The sequence below is a fragment of the Lithobates pipiens genome, unplaced genomic scaffold (genome assembly GCF_037356315.1).
Source record: "Lithobates pipiens isolate NorthernLeopardFrog02 unplaced genomic scaffold, aLitPip1_a1.2 Scaffold_16, whole genome shotgun sequence".
In the NCBI taxonomy this organism is placed as follows: Eukaryota; Metazoa; Chordata; class Amphibia; order Anura; family Ranidae; genus Lithobates; species Lithobates pipiens.
The window spans coordinates 460,921,103-460,940,916 of NW_027507748.1; the positions used below are offsets into that span (position 1 = coordinate 460,921,103).

General features: G+C 41.4%; 1 protein-coding gene across 1 annotated transcript in view; it reads right to left on the reverse strand.

Moving 5' to 3' along the window:
- COL4A2 (collagen type IV alpha 2 chain) overlaps window positions 1-19,814 on the reverse strand; it is a 269,480-nt gene that overhangs the window by 7,496 nt on the left and 242,170 nt on the right. Inside the window, exons 40-48 of the mRNA XM_077482894.1 lie at window positions 18,350-18,421; window positions 18,137-18,262; window positions 14,420-14,536; window positions 12,529-12,690; window positions 12,341-12,439; window positions 8,782-8,928; window positions 8,211-8,327; window positions 7,382-7,573; window positions 2,445-2,731 (exon numbers count right to left, since the gene is read on the reverse strand). Coding sequence (XP_077339020.1) covers window positions 2,445-2,731; window positions 7,382-7,573; window positions 8,211-8,327; window positions 8,782-8,928; window positions 12,341-12,439; window positions 12,529-12,690; window positions 14,420-14,536; window positions 18,137-18,262; window positions 18,350-18,421 — 1,319 coding nt within the window. The remainder of the gene's footprint in view (window positions 1-2,444; window positions 2,732-7,381; window positions 7,574-8,210; window positions 8,328-8,781; window positions 8,929-12,340; window positions 12,440-12,528; window positions 12,691-14,419; window positions 14,537-18,136; window positions 18,263-18,349; window positions 18,422-19,814) is intronic.

The window sequence follows — 19,814 nt, forward strand, 5'->3', positions numbered from 1 at the left end:
TCAATAGTTTGAATAAATCATGTGCATTTCTTATGCATTTGTTCCCAATTTTGACACATTTCTTTTATAATACTGTTATTAGCAACTCTTTGTGCACAGGTGCAAAACATTTGATGAAGGGTGGATTATGGTGTAGGGTTGCTTTCCAGGGGTTGGGCTTGGTCCCTTAGTTCCAGTGAAGGGAACTCTTAGCCCTTGTACACACGGTCGGAGATTCCGACAACCAAATCCGTCGGAGTAATTCCGACGGATTAATTCCGGAAGAGGTCCGGAAGTGATGTTGCATATACACACAGTCGGACTAAGTTGTCGGAAAATCCGATTGTACATAAAGTGATGACCTTATTTCGTTACGACGGGACTACGTTCAGGCTCGTAGCCAATAGCTTTGGTCTAGGAATTTGATGTGTGGCACTTTGTCCGTCGGAGTAGGCTACACATGATCGGAGTATGTCCGATCGGAGCATTTTGTCGGAAAATTTTACCGGAAAGTTGGAAAAGTTGGTCCGTCTGAATATCCGACGGAAACAGTCTGATGGAGACTACACACAGTCTGAATATCCGACAAAACGGTCTGATAGGACACATTCTGTCGGAATCTCCGACCGTGTGTACAAGGCATTAAGGCGTCAGCATACCAAGATGTTTTGGACAATTTCATGCGTCCTACTTTGTGGGAATAGTTTGGTGCTGGACTTCCTGTTCCAACTTGACTGCACACCAGTGCACAAAGCAAGGTCCTTAAAGACATGGGTGAGCGAGTTTGGGGTGGAGGAACTTCATTGGCCTGCACGGAGTCCTGACACATGACCATATTCCCACCTCTGCCTCTTGGCTTTTAGAACTCTTATAGGGCTGGGAGGCAGTTGGCGCGAAGGGGTTAGGGTTGTTAAAAACACCACACCTGCCATCATAGAAATATATGAGGTGCTATCGCTATACTCCTGAGAATGGCCGTGTATGGCTTCAATATGCTTAATAATGAGCCTGGAAGGCATGTGGTGATAAAAAACTTATGTGAGGTCAGAATTCCTTACATACATTATACATTTTCCAGGCCAGGAAGTAAAAAAAGTATCGGAGAAGCCAAAGTATTAGCATGACTGCCAGACAACAAATGTTTTTAGCGGGAAGGGGTCATAATGACAGCTTACCTTTTTTTTTTTCTCGGGACAAATTTACTTTTAGCAGAAAGGTTGGATGAGCAAGTACATAAAGATATGAATTAAAGACTGAAATAACTCTAAAGATGTGCTTGATACTTTCATTTTATGCTAAACCCCAGCCTGATATAAAACACATCATTTAATGTTATGTATTAAAAACTCCTTAAAAGAGAAGTACTGTCCCCCCCCATCATACTTACCTGTCCGATGCTGCATCTGTCCCCCGCCGACTCTACATTGGGAACTGAGCGATCAAACACCGCCGATGACTCGGTTCTCACAGCTCCCCAAGCGAAGAGCTGCTGACTGTTCATCAACAGCTCTCTGCTCTGCCCCCCTGCACTCATTGGAGCACTGAGCTGTGGACGGGTAGGGAGTGGCCATCTTAGGCTCTCAGTGTCTTGCCGAGAGGCTGAGACAAGTATTCGTCCAGGCACTTGGCGGATCCAGACTTTATTGACATGATGCCTGGACTGATTCCTGTGAGGTCAGCAATGAGCGGGCTTCAGCATGCTCTGCTAAAAAAGGTCACAGGAGTGCAAAACGAATTTCACTCCTGTGAGCCATAGGAGAAACCCAGCCACAAAAGCTCAGGCGGGACTTCTGTTTAAATGTAATCCCCATTTACAGCAGAGCTGATTGGGAAAGGGAGAGGCAGCACTAGGGACCAACCAAGTGTGCTGCATGCACATGTGCTTACAAGGAACACATTGGCAGGAGGAGAAGGAAGACTTCATCAATCTGCTGCTCTTTCATTGTCCAATCGTGGGCTGTGGGTGGGTAAGTGACCCAGCTGTCTCACTTAACTGCAGTAGACAAAAGTCGTTGCCAGAGCTGTGTACACTAAAAGAACAGAAATACGGGTCCTGTGGAAGGTAAAACAGCTCTAAAATAAGACTTTCAAGTGTGTTTCACAGAGTTCAGTTTTAAAACTGCCTCTTATATGCCTGCACCTACTGTTCCTACATGGTCATGGTTCCATTGTTCTGACAAATAATACAAAATACAGCACACGATAACTCCTTTTAGTAAATTGTATTATCTGTCTTGTTCTCCTGCGCTTGTGCAATCTGTGATTCTATTTTATTATGTATGCCTACTCTTTCACAAGGATCTAATAAAAAAAAAAACCTGAAGATGATTACTAGATAAATGGAGAGGAGAAACTTCTTGCCTGATCTTACCAAAGTGCCACAGTTAAACGATGTACTAATACTTGTTACACGTACATAGGGTTGCTTTGTAAATGAAAAAAGTAAGGGTAAAGAAATGAAATACCATAAGAAATGAATATCCAATCCACAAGCTTCGCCAGCCCTCTGGGCAGAACGGGATGGAGCTATCTTGGCTGTGAACAGCAATTGCTACTGCAGGAGCCTCACAGACCGTACAACGACTTATGTAAGGCTTGATTTCATCTTCAACCACAGGCATCATTGGAAGAGGAGCAGTGGTTGACAGCCAATAGGATTTGTCATTACGGCTGGCGTAGTAGCACACATCACCTGGGTTGCAGTACAGGAAAGGCATTGTACTGAACCGCTGCAAGCAAGATCCAGCGAGACCTGATGAAACAAAATATCTGTGGTTTAATTTTCAAGATACCGGGGATTTTATTTTTGTAAACTATGACAAACTGTAACGAATAGATTGATCACTTGTATTTTGTGCATTAAATCATACATTATTATTGCAAAAAATATTCCATGGATGCTGCCACAAGGCTTGTGAGTTGATCATGTTCTGGGTTGTCTACCTCTACTGCACTCTTAGCATTGCTCCCATTTCTCTCCACCAAACACTATACTATGGAGATGATACTAGGGTGATAACACGGCTAGCATTGTCACCCTAGGACAGGAAGTGTTTTACTGCTAGAATCACCAGATAAATATAAGGAAAAAAAGTTAAAAACATGCTTTCACCACATCTAAGTCTGTTAAACTTCAGTTCCAGGTCATGTATCCCAGATCCAAAATGGCTTGACCTTCCTTATATTAGAGTCTTCAGTGGAATGAAGATTCTGCTACAGTCAAGGCCTAAAATTAGGTAATAGCACCCTAAAGCCTAGTACACATAGGCCGAATATTGGGGTGAATGTCGGGCCTTTGACCAGCTTCTGGCGATGGGGCATGACCAAAAAGGTCTGCCGGTCAATTCGAGTGTTCTGGCAGGGGGTGGGGCCATCCTTCTGTCAGAACACACTAGCACAGCAGGGGAGATCGTTGTACTAACATCGGAGTGTTACTACTGCGGCTCTGACCTGAGCTGTCAGTTTTTTTTTCTTTCAACCTTACTTGGCTGAACAAAAAAATTACTAGTGTATACTAGGCTTAATGTACATGGGATGTTTTTACAACCTTTCCTGAACAACCTATCTTGACAGATAGTAACCCACATTTAAAACGTCAGTTTTGCCGCATTTATCCGCGTTTGAATATATATATATATATATATATATAGATATAGATAGATATATATAGATATATATAGATATATATATATTTTTTTTTAAATAGCCAAAAATGAAAAATGCCTGTAAACGAAACACGGCTAACTGCGAGTTGCTGCATTTGTCGCTTGACATGCCTCTAAACTCAGCATCTGAACTCATTTTTTTGCTTTCCAAAAAAGGCCTCTAAACTCAACTGCCTAAAAACAACATTAAACGAACCTGTGTACATATACACATAAGATAACACTGGGTGAGTTCAGGGGCAGCTGAAAAAAGCATCCAACTGCCTCTGAATGTCCCTTTACCAGCATCAGTGTACATGAGGCCTTAAGCCCCGATTCACACCTGAGTGATTTGAAGTGCTTGTCTAGAAGCACTTCAATGCTCAACATAAGGGTTCTCATTGCATCCTATGGTACGTGAGCATTGGGGTTGATTTACTAAAACCGGAGAGTGCAAAATCTGGTGCAGCTCTGTTTATAAATCATAAATATAAATCAGCTTACAGGATGTTTTGTCAAAGCTTAAAGCGGTTCTCCACCCTAAAGTGGAAGTTCCGCTCATCTGACCCCCACCCCCCGGTGCCACAATCGGCACCTTTCAGGGGGGAGGGGGTGCAGTTACCTGGATAATCCAGGTATCTGCACCCACTTCCGGGACAGACTGCCGCACATGCCCTGCCCCCCGTTGTGTTCTGGGAAACACACAGTTCCCAGGACACAGCGGGGACCAGCAGAGACGAGCAGCGCGACTCGTGCATGCGCAGTAGGGAACCGGGCAGTGAAGCCGCAACGCTTCACTTCCCGATTCCCTGACAGAGGATGGCGGCGGGGGCAGCAGAGAGACGAGCGATCGCTCGTCAACTGCCGCCGACATCGCTGGACCCTGGGACAGGTAAGTGTCCATTTATTAAAAGTCAGCAGCTGCAATATTTGTAGCTGCTGGCTTTTAATATATTTTTTTTAAGGTGCAGAACCACTTTAATTGAACAAGCTGCAGTTAGAAGTTCATTAGTTTCTATGCAGAGCTGCACCAGATTTTGCACTCTTCAGTTTTTCCATCAGGTTTACCAAAACCATGTAGTGGAAGGGCCTGCCTGATTGCATACACATTGAAACTCCTAAGGTTTGACCTCATATTATATGGTTTTGGTAAATCTGAAGGAAAAACTCAGCAGAAAAACTGATAGTGTGTATGGGGCTTTAGTGTCTTTTGAAGCATGTTGCTCAAAGCTTGAAATAGTACATGTGCTTCTTTGAGGAAGAGGCATAGGTTTTTGGTCCCTATAGACTTCGGTTGGAGTGCCCTAAAAAAATATATATAGTAATTTTTTTTTTGTGGAATTTGTTGCCTATCCTTCTCCTAGTAGTACTAACTTTCTATTGGCTAAAACCAAAAATGCTCAAGATTCAGACGTCTGAAGAAAAATGCATGTACAGACATGTATAAAAATGCTCCCAAGGCGCTTAAAATAAGCTCAAGCTCAAGTGTAAATGTAGCCTTGCAGTCTGATTTCAAATCACATGACTCAGAACCAAAGTGTCATGGGACCAGATTTTATACTAATGGACTTATTTATTAAGTAGCAAATATCAAATTCACTGTTTAAAGTAGAGCTTCAGGCTCCTTCAGGAAAATATAAAAGTCAGTAGCTACTAATACTGTAGCTGCTGACTTTTAATATTAGGACACCTGTCCACGAATCCAGTGGTGTCTTCACCCAAGCCGATTTTTCAATCAACTCTCAGGTGCTGCCGCCACCATCTCAGGTAAGGCAAACCAACGGAGAAGCCTTGCGGCTGCACAGCCGGTTCCCTACTCTTGCGCGAACCGTGCTGTGCTTTGTGAATGACCCGGCGGCAGGGTAAAGAGGAGGGGGGCCAAAGTTGGCGAAGTCAGCCAGAAGTGGGAGCGGGTACCCGTCAAAACCAGATTCCCGCTCCCCCCCCCCCCGAAAGGTGCCAAATGTGGCAGCGGAGGGGGGGAGGAGGCACATAAGCGGAGCTTGCCCTTTTGGGTGGAGCTCCGCTTTAAAAAAATATGTTCCCAATTGTTTCAAAATGCACTGGTCCTTCACAGTGATTTTTGGCATCTTTGTTTTGGTGTTGCACCAATACCAGGTTTCGGTAAGTGGTTTAGTTAAAGAGTATGTAAACCCAACATTTCATATTTCTGATATGTGCCTGCTGTACCATGTACTTGTATGAGAAAGTATCCTGTTCTCTTTGTATTGCTTCCTTTGTGTGAAATACCTGGTATTCCTGCCAGTCCCTCTGTTTACTATTAGAAACTGACCACAATAAGCACGTATAGGCAAACTAACGTACCTGTACATTGCCCTTTAAGAGGCGGCCTGCGGGCATGCCCGCGGCAAGCTCCATGATTCAGGTTGCAGGTACCGCAGACTCGATCGCTGTGGGGATCGTCTCACGGGGAGATGCTAATGTAAACAAGTATCTCCCCGTTCTGCCTAGTGACAGTGTTAATGATCTCTGCTCCCTATGATCGGGAGCAGAGATCAGTGATGTGTCACCGTAGCCATGCCCCCCCCACAGTTAGAAACATTCCCCAGGACGCACTTAATCCCTACACTGCCCCCTAGTAGATAACCCCTTCATTGGCAGTGTCATTTACACAGGAATCAGTGCATTTGTATAGCACTGATTGCTGTATAAATGACAATGGTCCCAATAATGTCTGAGTTGTCCGCCATAATGTCGCAGTCACGCTAAAAATCGCTGATCGCTGCCATTACTAGTAATTAGTAATAAAAATGCCATAAAACTCCCCTATTTTGTAAACGCTATAACTTTTGCGCGTTTATAGCGCAAAAAAATAAAAACCACAGGGGTGATCAAATACCACCAAAAGAAAGCTCTATTTGTGGGGAAAAAAGGACGTCAATTTTGTTTTGAAGCCACGCCGCACGACCGCGCAATTGTCAGTTAAAGCGACGCAGTGCCGAATCGCAAAAAGTGCTCTGGTCCAGAAGGGGGTAAATTCTTCCGGGGCTGAAGTGGCTAAACTGAATGGGTTGTTTTACAAAGTGATCATTTACAATCACTTTAAGGGTGAAGTCAAGGTTAAGTTTTAGGGATGTAAAGTGTTGGGCCGGCATCAGTGCCAATAAGGGCCACCTCATCAGTGCAGCCTATCAGTGCCGCCTCATAAGCGCACATCAGTGAAAGTGTTTGGCCGGCTTCACACCTATTACTAATGTAGTAGTATTAGTAAATCAGCATTAGTAATGTTTCAGTGCTATCCGAAATCGATGCACTGAATGGATGAACCTGCATTGCAACTCACCATAATGAACAGTAATATACTAAAATAGGGCTAGTATACTGTATTTTCTGGTTCATTGTGGTGCATAGTGTAGTGTTAGATTGACTTTACATAAATGACTAACTAATTAAAGCATAAGCATAATTCTAGCTAATACTTTTTAGGCAGGTGCAAAAATCGTTTTTTCTTTTGCTTTTTGGGATAAAGGTTTCACATAAATAAAAAGAAAAACTGTCAATTTTAAGAATCCTTGTCAGTGTTAAATGGTTTGTTTTAACCATTTAATTGCCACTTTTTCTGCATGGTTTAGTCTGTTAAAGAAATCTGAAACTAATTTACGGGGGAAGGCTGCATCATATATGTCATTTTCAATTTTACCGTTAGTACCATTTTCCGTCAGTTTTATGAAAATCTCATAGACCTGACTTAACATCCCAATTATATAAAATATTGCAAAATACATAGGGTAATGTACCTAGGTCTTGATTGTGTGCTTTCTCTTGTCCTTCAAAATACAATAGACTGTATCCACTCCATAATTTGGCCATGCCGACAGGACACATTGGCTCTTGATCAGTCTGGCTGTGTTTCACTAGAAGATAGCCAATGTTCACACTTCTTCCTGGCATCCCTGGATGTCCAGCACTACCAGGTACACCTGAAGATCCTACAAAACACAAGAGAAAGTGACATGATGTTTTTCCGTGTGTACATAGATGTATATTAGTAAGATTGCAAAGGGTTAGACTTGTACATATGTGCACTAAAACTAAACACAGAATGACAATTTCATGATTTCACAACTGCCATGGCCCCACTTTGCTCTAGTGCTGACCAGTCAGTCATATGCTGATCTCAGTCATAGAGGAAATCACAGTGACAATTTCCTGCCAGGCTATCACAATAACATGACTTCCTATCCACTGACTATATCTAACTGACAATCAGGCAGCATTAGTCTGCCTCTGCCTGTATTCGTTTTTATATTACAGTCTTTGTATAGGGGTATGTACAAAGAGGTCATCTTCAAGTTTTATAACATTGACTGGGTTCCTTTTTATGCTCTATACAGTATATTCATTTTTTTTATAAACAGGATTGTAGATGTAGTTTTAACTTGCACTGCATACTGATCAACATACGTTTTTATCAAGTGGTCTAGTGCAAAATACAAAGTTATTATTTTTACAATAAAAGCGTGATGCAACCTAATGACAAGCAATACTTAAATATTATACCTTTTTTTCTTCATTGGCACTCAGTCCAGCAAGTTATTGGATAACAGTCAAAGATGATGTACATACCAATAGCTCCTGTAGGTCCTCTTTGTCCCATTGAACCCATGTCTCCTCTCACACCAGGGGCAGCAGACCTTCCAGGTATTCCAGGTACTCCTACCTTACCCTGTGGACCCTGAACACCTGCAAAACAGATACCCTTTTTAAAGATTTCAAAATCCTATTGTTTATTGTCTGCTCCTAAAAGTATACATATTTACTAATACTCTATATTGAACATGAAAGATTAACAGAGCATAAATGAACTGCATCTCAAGAAAGATTTGCCTCCATGTTCAATATATTTCAATAGCTGAATGTCCTACCTGGTTTAGATATTATCAGCATTTTGCATAGATATTACATTTATTGAAGGTTACACATTTTAACATTTCATTTCGAGGAATGTTTTTGTTGTTCATTAAAATCAGATTCTCGATTTTATGTCTGCGGGGCAGAATCTTACTAGTTGGTAAATATATCACAGATAGTTTTTTCATACACGTGTAAAAGATGTCAACTGTTGAAACATACTGGTAACACTGTCTCACATTGCATTGCAAATGCATGACATTTAATGTCCTTGAAACTGCCATACCTTTAGCACCTTCAGGACCCCGAGGTCCCATATCACCTGGAATGCCTTGTGGACCAACAATTCCAAATGCACCAACAGGACCTGAGTCCACTTTCATGTGCAAGGGCACTGGAGGTAATCCCGGCTGTCCAGGAGCACCCTGTAGACCTTTTAAAAAGAAAAAAATATGTATTTATTTTTCTATGGTTAGGACAATAAATACAATTGTTAAAAAATATTTGTTCTATTTAGTGAATTAGTAAGTAAATATGAAATAGTGCATAATAATATTTAGCATTCTCATTTTTGCCATAAGTTTAAACATTGGGGAATATATTGTTAATTGTTCTCCTTACCTCTTATTACAGAGCCATGTCCAAGGCCTATTTCTCTCAAATATTGTTCACAAATCTGTCTAAATCTGTGTTAGTGAGCACTTCTCCTTTAGGCTGGGTGCACACCGCTGCGGCAGCGAGAAACGGATGTGATTCGCACCGCACTGCAGTGCAAATCACATCCGATCTCTGTGCGATGCGAGTTCCGCCATACAGATAGTATGGCTGAATTTGCATCGCACCCATCGCAAACTCGCATGGGACCCTTTTTTTGTTCCGCAGCAGAATCGGATCGCATGGGTGTTCACACCATGCGATCCGATTTCTGTCCGAGTTTGCAGATCGCACTGCGATATGCGAACTGATCTGGGGGTGTCATTAACATTTCACTGACACTCCCAGCAGTCCGCTTAGGGCAGTGTGAACTGCCGGCGGGAGGCATGTGATGCGGGAAAACGCAGCAGATTCGCGGCGTTCCTGCATCGCTCCAGTGTGAACCCATCCTTACAGTGATAATCCATCCACCTCACAGGTGTGGTATATCAAGATGCTGATTAGACAGTATGATTATTGCACAGGTGTGCCTTAGGCTGGTCACAATAAAAGGCCACTCTAGAACGTGCAGTTTTACTGTATTGGGGGGGGGTCCCGAAAACCAGTCAGTATCTGGTGTGACCACCATTTGCCTCACGCAGTGCAGCACATCTCCTTTGCATAGAGTTGATCAGGTTGTTGATTGTGGCCTGTGGAATGTTGGTCCATTCCTCTTCAATGGCTGTGCGAAGTCGCTGGATATTGGAAGGAACTGGAACACGCTGTCGTATACGCCGATCCAGAGGATCCCAAACAAGCTCAGTGGGTGACATGTCCAGTGAGTATGCTGGCCATGCATGAACTGGGAATTTACCCACTCAAGTCAGTTATGATGACGAACTGCAGTCAGGTCGAGACCCCGATGAGGACGACGAGCATGCAGATCAGCTTCCCTGAGACAGTTTCTGACTTGCTTGCATACACATGGCCACACCAATTTCCGACTGTCAAGAATGCGGTGATGTACAACACTTACAACGGGACTAGAAAAAGGAAGTTCAATAGCCAGTAGCCAATAGCTTCTATCTTGTAGTGGAATCTGAGCATGCGTGAGTTTTTGCACGTCGGAATTGCATACACACGATCGGAATTTCCGATAGAAAGTTCTTCCGTTGGAAAAATTGAGAACATGCTCTCAAATGTTTGCTAGTGGGAATTCGGCCAGCTAAATTCCGATGGAGCATACACACGGTCGCATTTTCTGATGAAAAGCTCTCATCATTCTTTTGCTGGCCGAAATTCCGATCATGTGTATGTGGCATAAGGCACACCTGTGCAATAATCATGCTGTCTAATCAGCATCTTGGTATGCCACACCTGTGAGGTGGATGGATTATATCGACAAAGGAGAAGTGCTCACTAATACAAATTTATAAACAATATTTGAGAGAAATGGGCCTTTTGTGTACATAGAAAAAGTTGTAGATCTTTAAGTTCAGCTCATGATAAATAGGGGCAAATAGAAAAGTGTTGCGTTTACAATTTTGCTCAGTGTATGTATGTATGTATGTATATATATGACTGTACAGTAAATGCTATATATGTGTATGTATACAAACACTGTGTGTGTGTGTATATATATATATATATATATATATATATATATATATATATACAGTATTATATGTCATCAGTAAAAAAAAAAAGTCAGATATTATAGTTGCATTTACAGAATAATTCCGGTAGTAAAGAAAATCAATTTGTACGTTTCTAATACAAATCTGATTAAAATATGCCAAAGACATGTGGCTGACTTAGTTTACTGGAATCTAGGTTTTTGACAAATTTTCCCATTAGCAGACATAAAAGGCTCTTTTTTTTTAATGATCTGAATGTGCACAATTAGTTTGCATCAGTGAGTGCAATCCTATTAACCTATTAAATACTATTCTCACAACAAAACCCATTTGGTTTACAAAACCTCACAAATCCTACAATACTATAATATACATTATGTCAATAATAATCTTATTTAATAAACGTAGCAATACATCCATAAATATACATTTTATTTATAGACACATTGTTACATTTACGACATGGGATTGTTTTGGACACAATGGGAGAGATTTGCTAAAACTGGTGCACATAGAATCTGGTGCAGCTCTGCATAGTAACCTTCAGCTTGTTCAATTAAACTTTGACAATAAAATCTTGAAGCTGATTGGTTACTATGCACAGCTACACCAGATTCTGTGTGCACCAGCTTTAGTAAATCTTCCCCAATGGGATTGATTTACTAAAACTGTAGAGTGTAAAATTTGGTGCAGCTCTGTATAGAAACCAATCAGCTTCCAGGTTTTATTGTCAAAGCTTAAGTAATAAGCTGATTGGCTACCATGTACAGCTGCACCATATTTTGCACTCTCCAATTTTGGTAAATCAACCCCAATACATATGAGTGTTTGTTTTTGTAACCAAAACTGATGTTTTCATGTAAGTATTAAATTGACACAATTGCTGTGCTTATAGTCTATAAATGCACTAAAATTATAATATAGGTGCAGTGTAGCATTTAGAGGAGAGCTCCACATTGCATAATATCATTATAGAGAGTACAGAGTTTTTTTTTTTTGTATTTGCATCAGTGCTGTACACAGGGAGACTGCAGAAGGTCTTTGATAGAAAGTGTTGAAAGAAGTTGAAAATACATGTCTGCATCACAGGCTTGGGACTGGATGTTTGAAGAACACCAGTTTAAGAAAAATTTAATGGAGGTACAAAACAAGGAGTTCTTCAGAAGGCTGAGGAAACAAAACCCTAGGCAGGTAGGCTGCCTCTCTCCCCTTTATTTTTTCTATTTAACAATATACCTATAGAAATTTGGGGGCTGGTCATTAAACCCGGAGGAAGGAAAATAAGCTGAAACTGCCATTTTAATTTTTTTCCGAAAACCAAATTGTTTTTATTAGCAAGATTCAACAATTTTGTGTTCATTTTCTATTCATGTAGTGTTTCTGTCATATAGGCCTTCATTTTTTTTTAAGGTGGCCATAGAATTCAAGAAACAATGTTTGGGGATGTCATTTTACATAGTGGTGCTTCCAGTGTGGTAAGTTCCTAATAACTGGTTCAAAAACATAATTTTTATAGAAAACATGACTACAAATACATTCCAAGCACAGATTTTGTAAAATTGTTTTGGTACTGACCTGTAGCCCCTCTGTCACCTTTTGGTCCTTTAGGCCCTGTGTCTCCTGAAAGTCCAGGTACTCCAAAGTGCCCAATAATGCCCTGTTCACCTTTCTGACCTTTTGATATTAAAATAAAAAACATTATTATGCAGGGCAGCATTACAAAAAAAGGTTAGGAACAGCAGGATATTGATAGTCCACACTACCTTTCAACCCAGGGTAACCAGGAATCCCAGTAAACCCTTGCGATCCTCTGTCACCAGGAGCTCCTCTCTCACCAACAAATCCTGGTATTCCAAATGGTCCTGGCTCTCCTTTCGCACCAGGTTGAGCGGACACACCTGGTCTTCCTTGCGGCCCTGGATAGCCTGAAAACAAATCCAAGAAACATGTATTAAATACTGGTTACTCTGATTATGCTTTTCAGTTTCTCACAGAAATCCTTCAAATGGTACAGCCGGCCATATGTAGACAGATCTCTGTCATGGAAAAGATTTGCCTATTCTCATAAAGAAGTCAGAATGTGTGACGTTACCATGACTTTCTCTTTCTTTGTATTGTCAGCTATATACATATTTACAATTTTTTTAGCTAAAGTGTGGTGTCTAGCTTCTGCAATGTTCCCCCATATGGTATGAATATACTTGACCACCTACTGTATATTAGCACATACCATGTAGGCAATTTACTACTGTTTTAAATAATTATATAGCCCAATGTTATCAGATTTAAGGATAAATACTATCAAAGAGTCACTACTGTTTTGCAAGTTAGGTTTAGCCTAGCCTCACATTGGTACTATTTGGCATGGGATGTTAAATCGCATGCCAAATCGGCAGCTATTGTCGGCAATAGCACCGTCCGAAACGATTCCCAAAAGTAGTTCCTGTACTGCACAGATGTCTGTCAAATCGCCCCCGAAGTTGGACTGCATTGCCGGATTGAAATCATGCAAGTTAAGCTGAAAAACATGATTTCTAACCCGCAGCAATGTGAACCTAGGCTAAGGCTCAGTTCACACTGCCACAACTTGGAATCCGACTTGTGAGACCCCAAGTCACGTGAAATCATAAATCCCATGTTAGTCAATGAGAGCTGTCTTAATTAGCACTACTGAAGTCGCTCCAACTTTATAAAAGATTCCTGTACTACTTCAAGGCGAATTCTATCCGACTTCTATTCTATACTTCTATCAAAGTAATACACAAGTCCCCAGGAAGTCATCAGCATGTAACATGTCTGTGGACATTGGGCTCCCTGACTTGGCTAAACTGATGCTGAATTACTTTTGTATCCAGTTGTAGCAAATGGCCACTTTGTTGCCCCTGTGTTTTATCTTTTAAAACCCAGCTTAGGTGGAACTTATCATGGAGCAGACATTTTCAAGGGAACTGTCAGTTTCCTTGAAAACATCACGTGACCTGTGACGCAACGCGTCGGGAGGAGGAGCCAAGTGACGTGAAGCTTTTCGGTTGCAGTGGTGTTCTGCATGAAGTGAACAAGTTCTTGCTGTGCTATCAGTCTGCTTGACACAAGATGGAAAAAGTTCATTGATATTGCTGCTGATTGTTATCTTGACACTTTTTATGCACAAGATCAATTTATTATTGATTGAGATCTTTCTCATTGTTATTCTGACGCATTTATGCACGAGAGCCCCTTATCATTGATTGTATGAAGCCCACACACTATACAATATGTGATGTCAATGTATTTTAAGTTTATGTGAATTGATTTTTTTTCCTTTGGTATTTTTTTATGAATTGTGCACTTGTAGCACCTAAAGCAATTTTTTGAGAATTTACACAAGTGATCACATTTTAAGATTAATATTTTTTGCACATTGGGCACTTTATATATGCAAGTTTTTGCACATAATCATGCACAAGAGCACTTTTTCGTGGATATGAGAAAAGGGTGTACCCTATAAATCCATGTGAAGTGTAGACACATTATTGTGTTTAATTATTGTGTTTAATTCAATTTTTTGATCATTTATAATTTTTTTAGCGCACTAATATATATTTTCATTTGCAATCTTTCAAGGGTCCTGCAATAAAAAGACTGAGAAAAGCTGTCTCAAAGAAAAAAAGCTACCTGGCTGTCCAGTAGGCCCTGCAGGCCCAGTATCTCCTGGGATTCCGGACACATTTGATGCACCTGGAAGTCCACGAACTCCATGTAATCCAGGCAAACCAGTTACGCCTGCTAAACCTAAAACCAATAGAGATTTGAAACTTTTATTATCAATATGTGTAACTTATAATGTAGCAATCAGTTACATAATAATAATAATAATAATAATAATATTTTAATACCATAATACAATTTTATTAACTGTTTTTAAAGTGTTATGTAACCCAGGACCCTGCATTCACTATATCTGGTCTCCCACTGTACATATAACATGGAAATGCAATTATTTTAGTAAATGTAAATTGCTAAATATCTTTTCTCATAAGCATTATATAGCAGTCTTGTGATTTCTATCAGAGTCTGGTCAAGCACTAGTTAAAGCTTGCAGGAAGATTTTCCATTCTCATCTGACTGACATATGAATCTGCATGACCTCTGACTTTCTTTCTGAACTGTGCTGATCACATGCTCCCTCCCAAGAAAAAAAAAAAACTCTCTAGCAATACAAACCAAACTGAGCATGTGCAGAGTGTCCCCAAGGCTCTGCAGATGGATTGGGGACAGTAAAATAAGGGGCGGATCAGAGAGGACAGGATCAAACTGTCTTTTTACACAATTCAGAGGATTAACCACTTAGACGCCACAGCGGCTATAACAAGCATGCTTTACTGCAAATACAGACGGATTTGCTGTTGTAGGTTTAGTAACAACTTAAATGGAATAGTGCATGTGTGTACTAGAGTACAAAACTTCATAGACATTAACGCATGCACAAACTCATTACCAAATGATTTTTAACCAGAACAATGTATAACCCAAGGGCCCAATCAAATCAACAAATTGAGAAAACAAACCCAGCTCGTCGGTTCCATTTACATTTTTCACTAAAGATGTTAAATGAAGCTACTCATGTAATAATCACAGAATCAACCTGAAATTGGCTGGGTCATCTGACTATCATAGTTTTTGAATGTTTTTCAGCACAGTCTACAGGAATATTCAGGGTTTGATTTGAGTGCTTTTTTTAGGCCCTCTGTTCTGATACAATGATGCATTTGAATTATCTGCTGATTTTATACAAACTAAATATATTATTCACTACTGATTTTGGCATCATAATGAATGGCATTGATGTAAATGACATTGTTATATGTGACAGCTCGGACATGAAATATGAAGAAAGCATATCAGCAGACACCAAGAGGAAAATGGTGGTGGGGTTGGACCTCCAGCTGATTGACAGCCTCAGCTCTGTTCCTGTGTGTTGTGTGGAAGGGGTGTGTGTCTCTTCCCTCCAATGACCTCTCAGAGCTCTCCTCACTGAGCTCTGCAGAGTGTAACTTTAGCGCTCCACCTCCTTTTTTTCTGAACTCTCAGACAAGCTTTAAAATCCAGCACTTTAAATGGATGTAGAGAAGAAATAGCTGCAGATAAACAGGTACAACTTATGTAGGAGAATTGGTTTAATCTCTGTGTATTACCTGAGGCCAGTCACTTCACTGAGTATATGTAAGGGTTTACAACCACTTTAAGTAATTTCAGTTGGCTTCTGATGAAACCCATGTGAATTTACCCTCTATTACTCTTAATATATTGTTCACCTAGTGCAGATGTAGCACCCTGATGTTTAGGCAGGGTTACTATTAAATTTATATGCCAAGTGATAGTTGCCTTGGCCAGTTGGTAGGAGATCAATTGATTTCACCCTAATTCTGGAATTGCTGCACTTCTCTCTTCTGTCGCCAGGTGGTCGGGTATCTGATGACATTAGATAAGACAAGGGCATTGCAAGGACAGATTAGGAATGAATGGGGTGTCTCAGTCAATGGGCAGGGATTTTCTTGGGTCCCTTGGCCTGCTGGGAGAGCCTATTTATTTGGGTTGAGTCAGGTTATCAGGGTTCTGTTTCACCTGGAAGGCTGTCTGGGTGGACATGTGTTGTATTGCCACAGGCTGCTAGGCCAGAATCCCAAAGCTTATCTCGGGGACATCAGGCTGCTAGGCTGTCTGCGGGCCTATCCAGAAGTAGGAGAGCAGCGTAGGGTTGGGACTGCGGGCTTGTAGTCAAACAAGAAGTAATAGTTCCGTTGGCCAGGAAACCAGTCGTTGTCGGAGGTAGAAAGAAAGCTGTTGCCACTAAGGGACCATCCACCTTTCTACTGGAGACCATTGTGAGTAGGCTGAGGCCAGTACCAGAGCAGACTTCTTGCCAGCCAGGTACGGTGAAGAAGTGGGAAAGCTTCAGGAAGTGCCAAATCAGGGACCCGGCCGGGACAGCAGAGGTGACGTTTGTGGAGTGCCAAACCAGGGACCTAACATGTCAGCAGAGGGGAAGCTTGAAGAGCATCTGTGAGTGCCAAGTCAGGTACCCAGCAGTGAGGCGGGGGTGATGTTGAGGAAGATACTGAGTGCTACAGTGAAAGAGCTCAGAGGATACATTGGCTAATGGATCTAAAGTCTAATGAGAGAGACTGGGAGCTGAATGAGTGAAGACTCACAGTGAATGAGTGTTAGTTAAAGAGAACTGTTTGTGTTGCAGATAGTTGAATACTTTTGCCATTAGTAAGAGCTACAAGATTGTTGCCATAGGAGACAGCAGTCCTACCTATACAGAAGTGGTGTCCGGCTGTATAGCTGTCTATCTATAGAAGTCTCGGAGTCTGCCAATTAACATTGCATCTACCTAAGGGTGTCTTGGCCCCAACCCTCTCTCCCACAGTTCTGTTTAAGAGACAATAAATCTCTTTGCATTCAAAAAGTTTCTGGTGCCCACCTGTTCATCTTGCATTAGACCCACAATGCCTCGTAACTCGCTCTACACTGAAGGATGTCAGCTCTCCCTAACTCTGGAGGTCACTATTGGGCCTAGAGAGACCTGGGGCTTTGCTATACAAGTATGATTGTAAAAATGATGTGGACTAAAGCAGTTTATATTTCAAATCACTGACTGATATGGCTGATTTTCACAGTACTTGTTTTATAATCTGATAGTTATTATTATTATTATTATTATTATACAGGATTTATATCCAACAGTTTACAACTTGAGGAGAGACAGTACAAATACAATACACTTTCATACAGTAGGAATCAGAGGGCCCTGTTCATTAAAGCTTACAATATAAGAGGGAAGGTCAAGAGATACAAGAGGTAATAAGTGTGGGGGATGTGCTGATGGAGAAAATAAATGTACAGTTGTTAGGTGAGGGGCTAGATAGGCTTCTCTGAAAAGATGAGCTTTCAGGGATTCTCTGAAAGAATACAAAGTGGGAGAAAGTTGGACATATTGGGGTAGAGAATTCCAGAGGATGGGAGAGGCTCGGGTGAAGTCCTGGATAAATGTTATGATAAATAAACTCCTACTTAGCAAAATGTTGATCTGATGGAGTCGGAAATTGCAGCAAACATTATAGCTGACATTTTTAATGTGCTGTTAAACATGTATCAGCCTTGCATGAGCCAGTAAGTGACAACTGAAATGTGAGTAACCTGAGAAGACCATAACCTGTACTAGGAATGACACGCATGCAATAAACACAAATTTTCTTGACCAACATGCTGCTTTTCAGTATAAACTGAATCTGCAGAAAGTAAGCATGCTGCACAAACACAAATACTAAAAGAGCAGAATCAAAATATTACATAACCTGTTTAAGTGGTACAGAAAGTTGCACTAACCTGGCTCTCCCCTGGCACCTATTCCACCTTTGTTACCAGGAAGTCCAGCTACATTGCTTTGTTCTCCCTGATCACCTTTTTGCCCAGGAGTTCCTTTAACACCTTGTACGCCAAAGACATCCATCCCTATTTAAAATAATGCATATATATTAACAAAACATATTATAGGGTGAAATGTGCTATTCTACTAGAGATAATTAATGTAACTTGTACCTGCTGGTCCCTTAAGCCCCTTTGTACCCTTCAAGCCATCAAGTCCAGAACGTCCTCTCAATCCAGGGAAACCTGTAAAAGAGTTACATATGTGGTATGAATTTTATATAGCAATTTATGCAATGCTTAGAGAATAGCTTTTAGCAGTGGTTGTCAACTTATGAGCTAAAAGGGACCTCAAATGCGACCCCTGATTTCACCAAAGGATTCCACACAATGTTCCCCATTACAATATATATAGTGCTTGAGAGGCCTGTCAGAAACTTCAGACCCAATGGACGAAATGAGTGTCATTATGGGCATGCTACATTTTTGTCTGGGGATATGCTGCAGAATACAATATGAAACGGGAAAGCTGGGAAGATTGTGGGACTAGTAGTCTCTTAAGCAGACATTCTGGAGTTGTGGAACTATCCTTGGACTACACATCCCAGAGGGCTCTCTGCAACACCAAAACCTCTGGTAAGAACTATAAACAGACATCTCAAGTCTCCCGCAAATTGCCTGATACTTCTGCATTTGGCTGCAGGCTCACGGATACCGAGCGCGAGCGCTGGGCGATCTCCTGGCTGAGCCTTTCACTCAGAAAGGCAGAGCAGCCTGAGTGATGGAATGTTACTGAGCTGACACGCTGCAGCTTCCCTTCCCAGTGTTATCAAATAGACACCATCCCTGGCTTCTCTCTAGACATGCACTTCTCTGTTCCTACCACTAGGTGCTGCTTGTATATGTAGGTGAATTGGAATGTGATTTTAGAGCATCCCAAGTTTGCTCTACCCGAAGCTGACTGTTCTTCATGTCCTACACCCCAAGGTATGACACTTTAATGTATATTGCAAATAGAAGTTTTCAGTAGATTATGCCAAAAGTCTTTATAATATTTGATGTTACAATGGCAGTCCTAGCAGATTCTTCTGTGAAGAGCTGAGTGCTGGGCATATGACAGGAGAACATAATATGACATTATACATTTTACTGCAAAGTTAACTTGAAGTTTCCATGTTCCAGCACTTACAGTTTTGCACTCTCCCTTCTCTCTGATGCAGACAGTACTCAATCAAAAAACATTTAGTGTGCTTTCACACTGAGGCGTTGGGGGCTTCAGTGTTAAAGCGCCGATATTTTTAGCGGTGCTTTGCCGCCATTTTAGCGGCACTATTCGGCCACTAGCGGGTGCTTTTAACCCCCACTAGTGACCGGAAAAGGGTTAAAACTGCCCACAAAGCATCGCTGCAGCGACGCTTTGCTGGTGGTTTGGCAGCGCTTTGCCGGTGCTGCCCATTGATTTAAATGGGGAGCGGCGCTTTAGGAGCGGCAAGTACACCGCTCCTATAGTGCTGAAAAGATGCTGTAAACAGATGACAGTAAAAAAAGTCCTGCAAGCGCACAGCTCCAGTGTGAACTCGGATTTTCACACTGGAGACACAGGAGAGGCTCTTTACAGGTGCTATTTTTAGCGCTACAG